This window comes from Pezoporus wallicus, unplaced genomic scaffold (assembly GCF_028554395.1).
Source record: "Pezoporus wallicus isolate ANWC-B61680 ecotype Strahan unplaced genomic scaffold, APGP_CSIRO_Pwel_v1 contig_9510, whole genome shotgun sequence".
Lineage (NCBI taxonomy): Eukaryota > Metazoa > Chordata > Aves > Psittaciformes > Psittacidae > Pezoporus > Pezoporus wallicus.
In genome coordinates this window covers 61,090-78,838 of record NW_026642459.1, presented here as the reverse complement: position 1 = coordinate 78,838, position 17,749 = coordinate 61,090, and the positions used below count along the sequence as shown (strand labels likewise).

Sequence of the window (17,749 nt, the reverse complement as noted above, 5' to 3'; positions counted from 1 at the left end):
ACTTCACAGCTTTTTAAGTCTCATTACTGTCCCAGACTAATCACAGCTATGGCAACCTTTCTCAAGTCCTACATAAGGAGTCAAGTGAACTCATTTAATACATATATACTCTGGTACCTGTAAATGTTGTGGTATTGGCATATGGATAGGTGAAATTCTACTGTCCTATTGAAACAGGTCATAATAGTCTTGTAACATTTGCATTTGCAATTAAAGATGGCACCTATCTCCCATGTGCTCCTTAACCACTTACATCCTCTGACTCGCTTCATGTCGGTATGCCTGTCAGTGTGCATGGATGGCAAGGAGACCCCATGGCGGGGTTTCTAAAACAACTAGACTCAGTTCTGAATACCAGGCCGCATTAGTTTGACCCTTACTTTTGCAAAGAGACAGATTTACCTAGAAAGCAATTCAGAGTGCCTAGAAAGAGGAGGGTGGGCATAGAGCAACGCAAAGAAACCAAGCCAGAAGCCTTTTATCTCAGCATGCAGAACCAGGTGCTACCTGCTGTTGTGGTTTTGACCGCAGCCTGTAACTTGTACCACGGTTGTGCTGTTGACTGTCACTGATGTGGTCAGTGCTGATGCCATTGCCAGGCCTGGCCATGGCTGCAGTAGTTGAACAGAAGCGACTGCAGAGGAGCCTGTGCACATTTACTCTGGCGTCACAGAGCCGCAGCATGTTGCCCATGACATGGGGTCTAGGCAGGTTCACCACAGATAGGTATGTGGTAATTTCCACCATTACCGATAACTCACAGTAAAACTGAACAGCAGGTTTTCCCGGTGTGAGACTTTTCTATGTGCCAGTGTATTTCACGCTGCGGGCGCAACCCTCCGGATCCCTGCCGGCTAACGAGCCTTCCCTCGCCACCTGCGGCTAGGAGAGCAGCGCCTGGCCCGCTTGACACCACGGCTAGAACCGCCAGCCCAGGCCCAAGCCCTGCCCTGCGCCGTCCCGTCCCGCAGCCTCCTGCGTCCCCGCCCGCAGCCAGCGGCGCCCCGGGGGCCCGCCAGCAGAGCGTACGGCCCTCGCGCCTCGGCAGCGGCGGCGGAAGGGGGAAGGAAGGAGGGAGCCGGGGGTCACGTGGGTGGCGGGACCGGGGCCGGCGGTCGCGAGAGACTGAGGCGGCGCGGGCGGCAGCATGGCGGCGGCGCTGCGGGGCCTGGGCCTACTGCAAGGCCGAGTCAGGCTGGCAGCCACAGCCGCCGCGACCTCCTCCTTCCGCCGTCCCGGCCAACGGGCGACGGTCCGGGGAGGCGCCGCTGCCACTGTCCCCTCGGCCGGGAAGAGCTACGGCTCCGAGGCGAAGGAAGAGGAGGAGCTGCGGATACGCTACCTGGATGACGAGCACAAAGGTAACGAGGGGAAGGCGGCAGCGTCACGGCCGCCCCTCTCCCACTACCGCGGTGACCCCTGCGCGACGCCGAAGCACTGTGGGACGGCCGCCTAAGGTGGGGCAGGGAGGGAGAGGTCCCAAGGGACCCACTGGCGGGCGGGAGCGGGAAGGGAGCGGCGGCTCCTCCTCTTTACCCTGGCCGGTGGCTTCGTCGTAGGGTGCGGGTTGTGGCCGGTGAGGCAGCTGCAGAGCTGGGTCTGCGTGGGGTCTCCTGGTTTTTCTTTTTCAGTGTGCTGCACTGTACATAGTCTGTGTTCACCCCTTTGTAAGCGGACATGTGATGGCCACTTTAATGGGAGAAAACGAAGTTCAGCAGCAAACTGCTAGAGTTGTGCTGCTTACCTCACCTCTTTTATGCTTGTGTGCAGGGCAGACAGGGGCACAGAAGTGGCTTCAGCCTTTTCTGTTCCGGAGTGTGTGGCTACATCACTCTTGCTCATCTCATGCTGCTTTCCTAGTAGCCATCTTACTCTCCTTGTAGTGCTACCAACTGCTGCTGATCTTGCTCTGCTTAGCTGTACTAACAGTCTTGTTTTAATACACCTGGGTAGACAAAGAAAGTGAATCCATGCTCCAGAGTGATCTGGAGCCAGTGCAACACAACATGGATGCTTTGCGCTTCCTCTTCTGGTTTGATGCTGAGCACATTTTAGAGGTGTTTTTCCTTTGGAGGTGTTTCATGTCCCTTGGTGTTTTTTTCCTTCTTTCCCATTTAGAATCCTAGAACCACAGAATATTTAGGGTTGTAAAGGACCTTAAAATCATTTAGTTCCAAGCCCCCTGCCATAGGCAGGGATTTGGGTGCAGTAGGGCTAGGAATGGTGGGGAAACAGTAAGTCCAAGCTCCCTTCCTGAGGGCTGTATTTTTAGAGCCATGATGCTCTACCTACTTTTATGGAGGGGGCCACAGTGCAGAGCTCTATTCAGCTGCAACGCATCATCTTTATGTAACTGCTGTGTCTTGGAGTAACCGTATGTTGCGATGTGCAATTCAGTTTGTGTCTTTCAGCATGTTAAGTCGGTTTTTTTGGACTTGATGTGAATTCAGGCAAGCACCTGTGATTTGAGTATGCATAGGTATAGTTTTATATACATATACAGAGAGGTAACTTTAAAACTTTGAATTTTAGCATGATTCTTTTTCAAAGGAGAACTGAGGTTCTACTTTCATCCAAGCAGAGGGTTTTTTGTCATTCTTAAGGGTCAGTAAAGTTGTTGATACCAAAAGAAGCATGACCAGGAGGTCGACGGAGGGGATCCTGCCCCTCTACTCTGTTCTTGTGGAACCTCACTTGGAATATTGTGTGCAGTTATGGTGTCCTCAACATAAAAAGGGCATGGAACTGTTGGAATAAGTCCAGAGGAGGGCCACGAGGATGATCAGGGGACTGGAGCACCTCCTGTATGAAGACAGGCTGAGAAAGTTGGGGCTGTTCAGCCTGGAGAAGAGAAGGCTACATGGAGACCTCATAGCAGCCTTGCAGTATCTGAAGGGGGCCTCTAAGGATGCTGAAGGAGGACTTCATCAGGGGCTGTACCAATAGGACAAGGGGTAATGGGTTTAAACTTAAACAGGGGAAGTTTAGGTTAGATGCAAGGAAGAAGTTCTTTACTGCGAGGGTGGTGAGGCACTGGAATGGGTTGCCGAAAGAAGTGGCAAATACTCCATCGCTGGCAGTGTTCAAGGCCAGGTTGGAGTCTTGGGTGACATGGTCTAGTGTAAGGCGTCCCTACCCATGGCAGGGGGTTGGAACTAGATGATCTTTTCCAACCCTAACCACTCTGTGATTCTATGATATAATCTGATCCTGAAATCCACTTCTGCCTTGATGTCTGTTCTGTTCCCAATTGTTTCCAGTTCCTCTAAGGCATACTTTTTTTTTGCCCTGTTTCCTAACTGGGGAACTTAGAATTGGTTTTAAACATTAATTTTGTTTTTTAAAGGTTATTTTAAATCGAGGAAGAGGCAAGGCAGGAGCAAAAAAGAGTTTGTGAAATGTTAGAGTGCTTTGTTTTATTTTGTGTTTTTTGTTTGTTTTGTGCTTTTCCAATAAGTGATAGAAAATACTTGAGTACTACCCAAGATGGTGATTTTTATTTCTACTGTTACACAAAAAAACAATAGAATTAGGCACTATATTCCAGCTGTTAAATCAGCAAGGAATCATTGCTTTTGTAATGTTTATGATGGTGTTATGTTGTGCGTATTTATCCTAGGTTCATTGCTGAGTGTTTTTGAGGCATATACTGTAAGATCAGTTGGGCATAGAATTAAAGGAGGCTTTTGAAGAAAAAGTAGAGAGGTAGCTAAAGTTTTGCACGTCAGTAACCCACCTGTTTTTATTTTTTCCCTTGAAAAAATCTTTATGAAGTTGTTTTTTCTTTCCTTCTCCCAATATACATCGTTGTTAACTGTGGCATTAAAAATGCTCCAAAACATGGAGATAACATTTGGAGTGTTAAATCAGCTGTGGCTATCATAAAGAGGAATTTAATCAATCTATTTTTAATTCATTAATTCTTTTTAGGAGAAGGGATTTTGTTTGGCTTTGCCTTTCAGAAGAATATGGAAGAAAATACTGTTTATTAATAAAGGATAAAAACAAGAGCCTTAGAATTAAGCCTGGAGGAGACATAAGTTTCCTGTGTCTCCTTCGGCAGCACAAATAGCAGGCCATGTTTCTGTGAAAGAAATGTCTCTGCTTCCTCTCCGTACTGGTACTGCTCACCCTCCACCTTGCAATGTGTGACAAGTTTGTCTGTCTTTATCTGCTTACAGCCTTAATAATCCTGCTGCGTTAGGGCATTAACTCCATATAATTTCCTGTGTTCTTTTTTTACTCTCCTCTAACCTACCATTACTTTTTCCACCAGTTCATGTTCTAGACCTTCTCAGGTGAGGCCCTGGTGCTGTTGCCTCATCCATACTCTTCCATTACATACTTCTTGACCACACACAGATCTAGTCTCTGGGACTACCTTTTACAGCTCACACATTCTTGTTTATGCTGTGGGTAAGCTGTTGTCCGTGCCTAGTGTTTCTGTGCGACTTGGAGAAGGTTGTGTTGTCCAGGGGCTTTTACAGCTGAGGATGCTGGGAGGCAGGAAAACTGAATGTAGCTGCCTTGTAGCTCTAGAGAAATCCTTCCCTGCAGGCAAAGTACCAAACTGTCCTGCTTCATAACACTTTCACCTGATTTGTATACCGCATTTTTGGGAACTTGTGAACATAAACTGAAGTGAGAGTATATTTCAAAGGGTTCATTATTAAGATTTTAACTCAACACTCTTCAGCTTCCAAATTTGAGCTGAACTAGAATACAAAAGATGTGAGATTTTTGGAGAACGTGATTGTAAACTGCCTGTGTATTCTGAACAGCACGTTGCAACTTGTGTAGCTTTTTATATCAGTTTTCTGTGAGTATAGGTGAATGTCAGTACATTAGTATTTTTCAATTAAAGACATAGCTTTTAATTTGAGATTCTAGGGCTGAAATGTACTACAGCTGTTGACATTTTAGAACTTTTAGCCAAGTTGCATTAGTGATCCCATTACAAATTTTAAGGCTTTTGCACTTCAAGTTACAGATGGAATCAGGAGAAATATCTCTGCAGTCTTGACTCAAGTATTGTAGTGTCACTTGCTGGAATGCGATACAAATATTTGTAAAATTCAGATTTTGCACTAGAATAACTCTTTCTGCTTATATTTTCCAGCTGGTGTTAGTTGAGTTAGAGGATGTAAGACAGCTTTTTGTCATCCTCAGTTACAATTTTAACATACGTAGAATAGGCAGAACAAATACAGTCTCAGTTGAAGTTGTTTGTTCAGAGGTTGGAAACTGATCGCTAGCTGATAAACTGCATAAGCTTTCCCTTCTTTTATTCTCTTTAAATAAAGCAGGGGTAAACAGATTAGATATACTAATTTAAGAAATGCCGGAAAGATTTTAAGTGGTGTTTTTAAGTGCAGATGAGGGATTTTGAAAAGTGTTTGGGCCTTTTTAAAAAAAATACTGTCTAGTATACATCTGTATGATTTTGCACTCAAATATTGCTTGATAAGGTGATCAGTGGAAACTACCAGAAATGTAGATGGTACACTCACCATAGATTCTGGTTTTGCTTAAAAAAACTATTCTATAATAATACGCATCTAAGTCAACTTCTCTACATTGGTTTATCTCAGTACTTGAGACAAGCTTAAAAATAGCTTAGCTCTCTTTGATTCTTCCTCTGTTTTTCAGTGCATATTTTAATTTGGGTTTTTTTTTTTTTAGTAATGAAAAGGTACATTTGGATAGATGATTTGTGTGAGTATACTTAACACAAATAAATGTATTACCATAAGTACTTTCTATACAGGTTTAGTGAATCTTTCAGACAAAATTACTAAAGAGTGTAAAGACAGGAATTTTTTTTGTAAGTAAATGTTAAATGTGTTCCCACCAAACAGTGAAGATGAGTATTTTTTAAAAACTAAGAAGTACAAGATAAACCAGATAAAAATCATATTTTTGCTATCGCTCTTAAAAGTACAAGAACCTTTCAGTATGAACTGCATATATGCAAATCCCAAATTTAGTCTACACTATGAAATGAGGATGTTTTGGGGAATTTAAGTAGCAAATACCTGGGCAAATACTGAGTTTCTGGAATTTCCTTTTTTTTTTTTTTTATATATATATATAGGTGTATCTTATAGATTGATGGCAATACTGTGGGCATTTTTGTTTGATGTAGAGAGCCCCCTTTTTGTCTTTCATTCCTCATCCCTGTTCTAGTCTTTTGCCTTTCTTCCCTTACCCCTGCATTGTCCAAGTAAAAAAAAAGTCCTGTTTGATAAGACCTTACCTGAGCTGCAGCTATGTTAATAGGACTGTATGCTGGTGTTTAGAATTCAGAGAACTGTAGTGTGTTCAGGAAGTAATTGTCTAAAAGATTGCTATAGGATTGGTAAGCTTACCAAGATAAGCTTCTCAGAATTTTATTGTTTGATAGTCATGCCTGTTAAGATGAGGGTGAAATAAAGACAAATAAATGGTGTTTCTGCTGCAACATTCATACTAATGCACATGTAATCAGTCAGTGAGACAAGTGATCTCTAAGTGGGCTAAGGAAGCTGTGAATGTGTGATTGGAGCTGTATAGCAAACATTGAGTACAGTTTTGCGTGTTGGGAGAGAATTATTACATATATTTTTCCTTTTAAACAGAAGGTCAGTTTTCCCATTGGTAGCATTCTTTCTATTTGTGACTTCCTCTTACCTATATCAGAGCTGCTAGTCTTAGGTGTGGTAACACTTCTTCCTTCAAGAATTCTGTGAAGGCAAGCTGTCTAAAAAAAGAAACCTAGTGCTTTACAGTTAAGTATCTTTCCTGATTGCATATCAGCACTTCACACACTAACATGAAATTTGTGTATGCAGTTGTGTAATTATACATTCAGCCTTTGTAAGCCCTGTTTCCATGTGAAGGTATTAGGGACATACTTTCATTGTTACAATAAATGTAATTTCTTTTGAACACTAAACTTTTTAACACTGGAAAGTGTAAGTCGATTTATTTTCTTTCAAGAACTCAGTATTTAAGTGATTACACTAGCATTTTTTGCAATCCTCGATGTTTTTTCTATAATTTAAAAATAATTTACATAGATAATATATATTTTACTATACTTAACAATGATACAGTTTTTCTTCCCCTCCAGGAATTGTGGTACTTGGATTAAATAGATCTCATGCCAAGAATGCACTTAGCAAAAATCTTTTAAAAATGGTAAGTTAAAATAATAGTTTTTAGTATAAAGGTGAAGTATTGGTATTAAGCACTTTAAAAAGTCTTTGTTTATTCCCTTTCCTCATTTTCTCTGCAGATGTCAAAAGCTGTGGATGCTTTGAAATCTGATAAGAAAGTACGAACTGTTATATTCCGGAGTGAAGTCCCAGGGATATTCTGTGCTGGTATGCAAACTTCTTTTTCCTGAGAAGCTGAAAATCTGTATCTCATATTGCACAAAAAAAGACCCAGATTCCAAGGAAACATGTCTTCTGTGTATATTCATCTCAGTAGCAAACAGAATATTTTGTATGATTTTCTTCAGTTACTAACAAGAACCAAATACTGGTTTTATTCTTTCTGTGTCATAAAGTATTTAAAAATATGTAACAGATTATTCATGGTGCTGAAAAGTTATTTGATTTAGCTCCTAGAAAGTCTTGCGTGTACTTCAGAATGAGAACCAAATAATGCTGGAGGCCTGTGTAGGAAGCTGTATCAACACTATGTTTTAAGCACATTAGAATTAACTTTTAATTGAAAAAAATACTTAAAATGTATTATGAAAGTAACTCTCACTTCATGCTGCGTGGATTTTAAAAATACAGTTAAAAAAAAGCCCCAAACCAGAAAAACGTGTCTTGCCAAACGCCCAGGAAAACAAAAGCGCTCAACTATGAAACACTGGGAAAAAGAATTTGTCAACATGTCAAAATCAATTGAGGCAACTGTCTTTTGTGAATATAAAGTGAATAGTTCCCTTATTTTCAGATGTCCCATCTAGTTCTTACTTTGCTCAAACTTAATTTAAATTTGCTTGAAACCGAAAACAAAAGTTGGTTTCCTCTTACTAATATACAAATAGAACTGTCAGGAAAGAAGAGATCAGTTCTAAAATCTTTCTGTTCACTTATGAAGCCATAAACTTGCTAGCCACACATAACGTAGTTAATTCAGATTTAAATGCAAAATAGTTTTTGCAATTTTTACGTATGTAACATACCAAAGTACTTTTAGTTGAATTTTAAATTATTTTTGCTGCTTTTAATTGTGTTTTCCATCCAGATACAGTTTGTAACTTCTAAGACTTGTGAGAAGCATTGTCTTGGAAAAAAGGAAGTATGAATTCAGTATTTAGTAATACACATAAATAAGTTAAATATGCTTGTATTAAATATACTGTATTACTCAGTATATTTTAATTTAAAGGTTGTATCTTGTTTTAAAGTAACAACTTTTAAAGATTATTATAATAATAATAATCATCTTAGGGAAAAAAGTTTAAAAGCTGTGTTTTTTAAACTGATGAAAAATGCAGCATCAGAGCAACAAATGCAAATGAGGTTTCAAATTACATGTTATGTACTTCATATGACAAGGTGGTCATTAGTTGAGATTTGTTGTCAACTCTGTATTTTTTAGGTAACTTTTTTATTTAACAGTCATAAGTTTTATCATAGTGTTACAGGGGAAATATGAGAGCAGAAATACTGATTTTGAGGGAGAGGATCTCAATTGTGCTATTAATACTGTTCTTCTCCAGCATTCTTTGTTGGCTGACTGTGTAGAGCTGTTTTGGTATTGAGATTTAACGTAGGCATTGTTGCCTGTTTGTCTGGCTAAAAAAAGAAAAGCAACTTAGAGAATGACAGCTGACTCAGCTCACTGCAGACAAGATGCAAGGATGTTTATGTGTGGTCATTAGGATGGGACACAAACCCTGAAAAGAGGAGTGTGAAGGACTGTGTCTGGATAGCAAAGCCAGATTTTAAAGCAGGGAATAGAGATAGGGTGTGGACCAGGGGTCTGTGGTTAAAAAAAAACAAGTTTCGTGAAAAAGGAGGGTCCTAAGAAAGGAAACTCCTGCAGCTGAACCAGTGAAATAAAGGATGTTCCAACAGTGATAACTGAAACTCAGGGTGAACCAGAAGACTTGAGGCAAAGTTTGTCAATGAAAATAGGGAGAAAGAGCTCAGTGGCTGGATGAGTTGCCTCTATAGGTAGCTGTAAGAGTGTGTAAAGAGGATGAAACTAGAGGAAGCACAGTGGGACATGAAGAAAACAGGTAATGGTTTAGGGAAGTAGGATGGAGGCAGGAACACTGGATGTAACAAGGCATTTTCTGGAGGGTACTCAGGAAATTTGGTAGAACAGAAGAAAGCATTTTCAAGCTGCAATATTGCAGGACAATGTGTTGTTTCAAGAGCACTTAATTTCCTTAAAATAATGCAAGTATCATCTTGTGAAATGTCACATTTTCTAATGTGTTATAGTGCAGTTCAATTAGGATAGACTTCAAATGTTTGTTTTATTTTTTGTATTTCCTCAATTGTGTTTTCTTGCTTGCGTGTGTGGGAATGTATGGTTTTTAAAAATACATTTTTATGGTGATTTTTTGGACCACCATCTTTACAGACCGCAGATTGAGAAACTTTGTCCTAGAATGTAATTCCCTTTTATGTAAGGAATGAAATCCAAGATCCTTAAATCTTGCCATTCCTCAGCTATCAAAAAAAATCTGTGAAAGCCACAAGCCAAGTGTCTTGTTTCCTTCTAAGGGCTAGTTAGACATGACATCCAACTGTTTTTCACAAAATGACAGTGTGGTTGATTTAAAAGATTTAGACTGTTGATGACTTGTGGATTTGAGCATGTTTCCAAATTACGGAATTTTCACATGTGAAATGGATGAAAAAAACCCAGGAATTGTATAAAAGAAAATAGAGATGTGCCAGCAGCCATATAATTTCATTTCTGCATAAAGATTTGCTTTGAATCTTTTTACTGCTGTTGTCTTGGTTCTTTCTTACGCTGTATGCATCCATGGATGCAGAAAGGTGTTCATGAATGCTCTAGTGCTGATCAAAAGAGACACCCAGAAGTAAAAGAAAAGCTTGGCTGGGGTTAAGGATGCATGATGTCTATGAGGCCACCTTCTGCTTCCATGAGAAGTGCTCTGGCTCTGGGTCACTTTTTAGCCCCTTTCTTTGTCTAAAACTAGATAAATAGAATACTGGCATTTCTGGAGTGAACATACGCACTCAGTCCTGACCTGTGTAAGCCTATGCTGTACACCTGCCCAGTTCTGCAGCGAGGCAGGTGAGTCTGTACAAGAGTCTGTTTCTTGTCAGTGTTCAATCCTTGAGGGAGGTACAGTCTCTGCATGGGATGAGGCAGGTGTCCATAGGTAAAAAATCTGTGATCAAATAGTTTAGAGCTGTGCTGTGTCAACACAAAGGGGTAAGTTACATGGACATAGGCAGTTTGAATAGCTTCATTTTTAATTATTAATGTAATTTTAACATATGTATAATAATGATATTGCTCAGGTAGCTTTGTGAGTAGATTTTGAGGGTTTTTCACCTTAAAAAAAATAAATTGGAAGTGTGTGTGCATAGTACTGTTGGGAGATACGGTGCTGTGAGGAAGGGAAGAAGGACCCTCCATGGTTCTTTTAAAACCTTGTGTTGGAGTGGCAATGTGTTCTGGAGACATTCTTACAGCTTGGAGTGGCAATGTGTTCTGGAGACATTCTTACAGCTTCTCTTCTTAACTACATGAGGTCTGAAAGAAGGTATAAGTAAAATATATTGTCCAAGAGCAACTTTTTGGTTTTTAGATGGTGTTCAATAATGTTTGTAGTCCAAAGAGGTGAACAACTTAATATTGCACCTTAAAGCTTTTGTTGTTCAGTTTCCTAGCCTTTGAATAGAAGGCAAAGTAATATTTATACAACTTCTAGTTATTGTTGAATTTTGCATTTGGAAAAATGTTTTGGCAGACTGAAGCCTGCTGCATGATTCCAGGTCTTCTCCTACCTCCTTTGTTTCTGTGTTTGGTCACATGAGATAGTGATCAATTTTGCAATTACAAACTATGAATATCTGGGATCAGGTGATACTCTTTTCTTTTTAAACAGTTTTATTTGTTGGTGGTTAGAGTAATTAAAGAAACAGACTCCTTTTATATTCTTTTCGTTCCTCCTTTTCACCTGCTATTCCTTGTATTACTGTTTCCCTTAGGACTGTCATGTGCCTCCAGCCCTCTTTGCATGTCCTGTCAAGAAGGCACTTGTATGCATTTAAAAAAAAATATTCCTCATGTGTTGTTTCAGGCAGTATCTTACTGGCTCATAGTCCACTGGTCTATTAGCTCATACTAATAAATGAAACCACATGCTACTGTATACAGTTTAGAGTAGTTACTGTTCTATTTTCCTTCCTTAGTGGCTGGTCAGCCAGGACAGTTGCTTAACTATAGTTGTCCCTGTCCAGTCATAGGTAGTTTCTTTCCCAAAAGTCCTTACGTGAGTCGTAAGCCTCTGTGCATCCATCTGCCCTCTGTTGATACTCAGAAAAATTCTGCTATTTCTTATGGGAGGAAAATGAAATGCCGTAATTCCGTAGAGGAACAGATCACTTCTGGATTTCTTTTTGCATGGAAGAGTTAAAAGGAGAGCTTTTAGGGGCAAGAGCCTCCTACTTCTTGAGACATTTTGGTGACTGTGTTTAGAGTATAATTGTTAAGAATTTCAGTATTACTTCTCCAAAGTGAACTGCAATAGCTGAAATAGAGGTTGTGAGATTGATGAGTTATTTTCTTTGTATATGTATGCACAAAAAGAAAGATAGCTTTGGGACAATTTTTAGTTGACAGATTAAAAAAAATGTTTTTCTTTGGAGATCTTATTTCAGAAATCTTTGAAATGTATCATAATATGGATAGTTAACTTATATCTTGTAATCAGCTTTCAAGAGAATTTGAAAAATTTGGGTGTTGGAATTTTTCAAACCTCTTTGACCTAAAAGTCGCTGCAGCTTGGCCAATAAGGCTCCCTCTTGGAAAAGTAGGAGTAATCTTTCCGCCACGAGAAATTCATCCTTTGGGTCTGTGATGTGAGTAAAGCCAACACAAGTGTTTTTCCTGTTGGCATAATTTGTCTAAATTTTGTTTCCAGGGCAGCTGAACTGGCTGTATGGTGTGTGGTTCCCAGCTGCCATTTCCAACTGGTGTAGTTTTTCTGGCAGAATTTCGTGAAGGAGACAAGCCTGCTACAGCAGAGCCTTGAAGGCTTCTTCACTCATGAGGTTTTCTTATGGAGGAGGAGAGGAGTTTCATAATAGCTCTCAAATACTTGACCTACTCTTATTTTTGTAGAACTATCAAGAGTAGTAGGGAAGTATTACTGTGGGTGTAGTTTTCTTTTTCTCTCCAGTCTCTGTTAAGCAAGTAAGGAGAGAGGGTATATTTTTCCATAGGATATTTTGGTCCTCCAGATTCCAGCTCCTGCACAGGACCTGAGAAGAAAGTTAATATATTACTCCACTGTTTCCTTCCCAGTGTTTAGATCACACGTGAAAATATTCTGATGTCTTCCAGATATTTTTGTTGCTGTACATACGTTTCATTCCCCCAAATAAATGATTTTAGCAGTAGACAATAGCTAGGTTCTTTCCTCTTTTTTTATTCCAGACTTTAATCAAGGTTCAGAGTCACACTGATGCTAGCTGCTGGTAGACTGCTAAGCTCAATGACAGTTGTATTCCCCTTGAACAATATGAGTTACATGAAATCTGGCAGGTTGGTCAGCCACGTGACAGCTGTCTTCAGTGTGTGTGTGCACAGTAACCTGTTCAGTTTGGAGTCTACAGCTTGCATTGTCCAACATTGCTTAATTATACTTGCTAATTTTGTTTCTAATGTTTTTGTGAAAGAACTAATAGCCATCATGATTTTTTATTTTGAGCACCTGAGCCAATAAAGAATGCAGTTAGGGTTGTGGTTTGATCTCCTAGTTGTTGCAGAAAAAAATACCAATAACAAAAACTGGTTTAAATGTCTTTCTTTTGGAAGTACCTCAGATAACTCCAAGAGCTCCTCTGCCTTTTACCTTGAGGAGGAATGCTGAACTTCAGAAGAAATTGGAAGGACTGTGGATTTTTGAATGCTGGAAAAGCCCGTCTGAAACAGAAGTTTGTTCTTGGCCTTACGTGTGGCAGTGCTGCTGTGTTCCTAATTGATCACTTACATGATTCTAGTATTGGAATGTAGTTCGTATGAGTTCAGTGTGCTGTTTCATATATGTTATCCTGCCCATGTTTACCATAACCTTGTGATTAATTGTAGAACAAGGTACTGGAAGATGATAAAAAAAAATTGCTTGTAGTTAGAGCAGCACATGGTGGCACATGGTAGATAGCTGCATGACTAATTGATGCAGCAAAAATAAATAAATATATGCATGTCTTCTAGTTGCAGAAGAAATACAAATGGGAGGTTTCCAGCAAGTTTTTCAGAAGGAATGTGAGAATTTAGCTATGTTTGTTGTCTTTATCTCCAAAAGAGTGATGCATTCTTGTTGAGGAGACAGGCACATAGGTAGGGGTAGGAAGTTGGGTGAAACTGTCAGGATAGTGCAGTCTTTAAATCATCTCTCATCAGCAATGAAACTTTCAGCTAAGAACCACTTGCCTGCCTTCTCTTTGGTAGAGAGTATAGGAAAGTTGTTTTTTTTTTATATATATATATGCATTCAGTTTTCTTAAAGTTACTTGATAGCTGGGAATAGAATTTTTAAACCACTATATTGGGTTTACATGGCAAGGTTTTTGTGGCAGGGGGTAGCTTCTGTGAAAAGAGACCAGGAGATGTCCCGGTATTGGACACCATGAGCTCTAGCCAGCTCCAGAATGCACCTGTGGTTTCCCAAAGCTGAGCACCTCAGTGGTGCTGATAGCACCTCTGCATTAACGTATTTCAGAAATAGTAAAAACCATGTGTGGTATCTGTGAGAGAGAGACGAGTGGAAAAAAATGTGTGAGAAACAACACTACAGACACCAAAGTCAGGAAGAAGGAAGGAGAGGAGGTACTTCTAGTGCAAGAGCAGAGAACATGTTGAACTCATTCTCTTGCAGCCCATGGTGCAGCCCATGGTGAGGCAGGCTGTTCCCCTGTAGCCTGTGGAGGTCCATGGTGGAGCAGACCTTCTCCTGCAGCCTGTGGAGAACCCTGTGCTGGAGCAAGGGAACATGCCCTAAAGTAAGCTTCAACCCATGAAGAGCTCTCTCAGGAGCAGGTTCCTGGCAAGAGCTGCGACAGGCCTGTGGAGAGTAGCCTATGCAGGAGCAGAGTTTCTGGCAGGCATGACCCAAGGGGGGTGACCCACAGTGGAGCAGTGTGGTACTGAAGGACTGCACGCCATGGAAGCCTATGCTGAAGCATTTCTTGAGGAACTGTGGCCCATGGGTAGGGACCTGTGTTAGAGCAGTTCATGAAGAACTCTGTCCCATGGAAGGGGCCCTGTTCTGGAGCTGGGGAAAAAAAGTGAGGAGGCAGGAGTGGCAGAGAAGTGTTATGGTCTTATTGCAACCCCCATTCCCCATCCTGCTGGCACTGTGGTGGAAGAGGTAGAAGAGGTAGTAGTGAAGTTGAGCCGGGAGAGAAGGAAGGGTGGGGGAAGATGTTTTTAGATTTATTTGTTTTGTGTGTTTCTCGCTATCTAACTCAAATTGGTGGTAAGTTAAATCTGTCTTTCCTAAGTCGAGCCTGTTTTGCCCACCATGGTAATCAGTGAGTAATCTCCCTGTGCTTATTTCAACCTGCAAGCTTTTAATTTTATTTTATCTCCCATCTTACTGAGGAGAACTGAAAGAGCGGTGTGGTGGGCACCTGGCAGCTAGCCAAAGTTAACCCACCACATCCAGTTCTTACGGATTTTCCAGAAAAAAAAAAACAACAAACAAAAAAAAGCAAAACAAAAAGACCGAGGCAAGACCTTTTCTCTTGAGGAGCTATGAAATTGTGGTTGGACATGTCATGTGAAGTCTTAGAGGAGCTTGCTTAAAAAATGAGCTAGATAAAAGTAGTCAGAAACCTTTCTCTCCAGTTGAGTGAGTAGTGACCAGTACTGTGTAATTAGTACTGTACAAATTACAGGTTCTAAAGTGGATTACCTTCAAAAGAAGATACTAAATCTGTAGCTGCTTGGTTGTTTCTTCCATCCCTTACTTAAGATGCAAGATTCTTTTCATCAGGCTTGGCCAGGACATCTGTTTAGATGTCTCTTCCTATATTGTGTGCTCTAAGCAGTTGTCTATGAAATATTGTGTGTCTGTTTCCTCTAGTTTGTAAGTTCTGTAATGATAGCTTTAGTTTAGTTATTTCTTCAGTGCCAGGAGCAATTAATAAAACCATTATATTTCTGCCTAAGAGAGACCATTCTTCACTGTTTGAAGATTATTTGAATTGAAAGTACTTTCAACCACTGTGTACTTCTCTCCTGTTTTGCATGGGCTTTAGTGGAAGTGGAGACAACTTTATTCATAGCTAATATTGCCACAGCATAAAACTTAAAGTTTCTGGTAAATGGTTCTGTTCAGCTGGGGTGCTAGATATTTCCATGCAATTTTTCTTCCTTTTTTGGTCTTGAATGAGCTGTAGACTGTAGCTCACTGTGATTTGTGAGCACAAAGCTGATAAGTAACAAATTAAATTATCAGGCCATTAGTGAAATTATAAAAGCCAGCTAGAGAGCCATCTTTTTAACAGTATTTTCTCTGAGTGGTGTAATTTTGAGATTTGCCTTTTCAAGCTGATGAAACAGAACATCTGACCATTCCTTCTCTTGTGTGGCTTGTGACACTGGTTAAAAAATGGAAATGTAAAGGATTCATTTCTCTTAATAATATAAGCATTCCTCTTTCTCCTTCTCCATTAGAATGGAAGCCATCTTGGACTTGAGATTTGTGTTATTAACGTAAGATGTACCTAAAACCCCACATCTGTCTGAATTGGTCCTCTAGTTACATGGTAATTCTTGCCAAGTAGAAGCAATGTTTTTGTGGACAGTGGCTTAACAGGAATGATCAAGCTAGTGCTTTAGTAGTGCAAGAGTTAACTAAGGCAGGACTTTGTAATACAAACTAGCACAATGGCTGTGACAATAGTGTCATTCAAGTGGAAAGTATAAGAGCAGAATTAAAGTGTATCTTTGGCTGTTGGAGAATATAGGTTGTAAGTTTTAATTGATGAAAAAAAAAAGGTAATTACTCTGTTTAAATAGTTTAATAAATTGTCTGACATTTTTTACCTGTTTACCCATTTACAAATGCACACAATGGATGTGGCTTTTTTTTGATTTTTTTTTTTTAATTGGAAACAGCTTAAAAATATTAAAAAAACTAAATTCTAGGTAAAAGATGTATTTCTGAGAGAGTGGCATTTGGTCAGTTCTTTAGTTTAACTGGTGGAGGGTAATGGGAAATAAGGATAACTTTCCCAAAGCCCTGAAATTATCTTAAAATGTGAAAAAAAATGATCAAATTAGCGTGCCTAAAACTAATAAATTGAAATATTAGGTATGAATTTTTTTTTTGTTATGTTTTGGAGAAGTAGTCACAAAGCATAAATATACTAGTGAAAAGAGAAATTTATTTGTTTGGATTCTGTGTGTGGCAGTCAGAGTTGTACTCCAGGGTGTCTTCTTTTTTGAGTAGCTGTACAGAAAACCTAGGGAGACAAATGTCCCGTCCCTGGAAGAGTCAATGCCAGGTTGCCTGGGGCTTTGAGCAACCTGATCTAGTGGAAGGTGGGTTGGGACCAGGTAATCTTAAAGGTCACTTCCAACCCAAACCATTCTATGATTCTATGATAAACTTGACCATTTTGAGTTCCCTTCCTCCAACTTGTACTAAGTTCATTAAGAATTCTGGAAGTGCGGCTTGCTTTTTTAATGGAAAATAGAGAGTTTTGAGCCTAACTTTAAAGCTAAGACTTCTATAAGCAAGTGTCTGAGTGTCATTTCTTTAAATGAGAATAAATATAACCATATAGCTCATAAATAAGCAAACTAAATAGGATCCTTAACAGCTGGAGAACTGCAGTTTTGTGACATGTTTGAAACTGACACAGTGCCCAGGATCTTTTGGTTAGTTATGGAAATGATACACAAATCTCCTGAGTAAGAATTTGTAGTGACTTAGTTTGCAAACGTGACACAAGCAGAAGCTGTGGAGACACTTCTTCAAGTGTGTCCCAGAATTTAAATGAAAGCGATGTCTTGTAAAATGATTATGAAGCAGTGAAAGACACTTCTCTTGGGTACCTAGAATAATGAAATGTGCATGGAAATGGAGAGCTTACTTAAAGTGCTATAATGCATTTTCAAATAGTGAAGTCTTTTCGGGAGTGGATTTTACCAGAATAGACTAAATTAAAATGGAAATGATACCAGATGGATGCAGAACATTTTATATTGGGAAAACTATGTTATGCAGTGGATGTCCTTAGGTAGTTGGACAGTTTGTTTTCCTGGTTACTCCTATAAAGAGGCTCTGCTTTCTGGATATACAATATATCCAAGTTTTTTATTTCAATATCTGAAGACTAGAAATAGTTTTGGTCTGTATTTGTCATCTTTTTTTTTTTTTAATCTGCTTCTCTAAGGTTTGATCTACAGATACCTTTGGTGATGTAACCAGCTTATTGCTGCTTGTATGGATTGGAAACAGATCTCCAATAGCTATATTATGTATCTACTGCCACTGCAGTGCACTAGATTTTGCCTTAAA

General features: G+C 39.8%; 1 protein-coding gene across 2 annotated transcripts in view; it reads left to right on the top strand.

Annotated features, from left to right (window-relative positions):
- The first annotated feature begins 1,089 nt into the window (after positions 1-1,089).
- The window catches only part of LOC130610622 (methylglutaconyl-CoA hydratase, mitochondrial-like), a 50,491-nt gene continuing 33,831 nt past the window's right edge, over positions 1,090-17,749 (top strand). For both annotated transcript variants that reach the window (XM_057430654.1, XM_057430653.1), the window contains exons 1-3: positions 1,090-1,361; positions 7,112-7,179; positions 7,277-7,364. In XM_057430654.1, the coding sequence (XP_057286637.1) occupies positions 1,148-1,361; positions 7,112-7,179; positions 7,277-7,364 (370 nt within the window). In that variant the 5' untranslated portion in view covers positions 1,090-1,147. The remainder of the gene's footprint in view (positions 1,362-7,111; positions 7,180-7,276; positions 7,365-17,749) is intronic.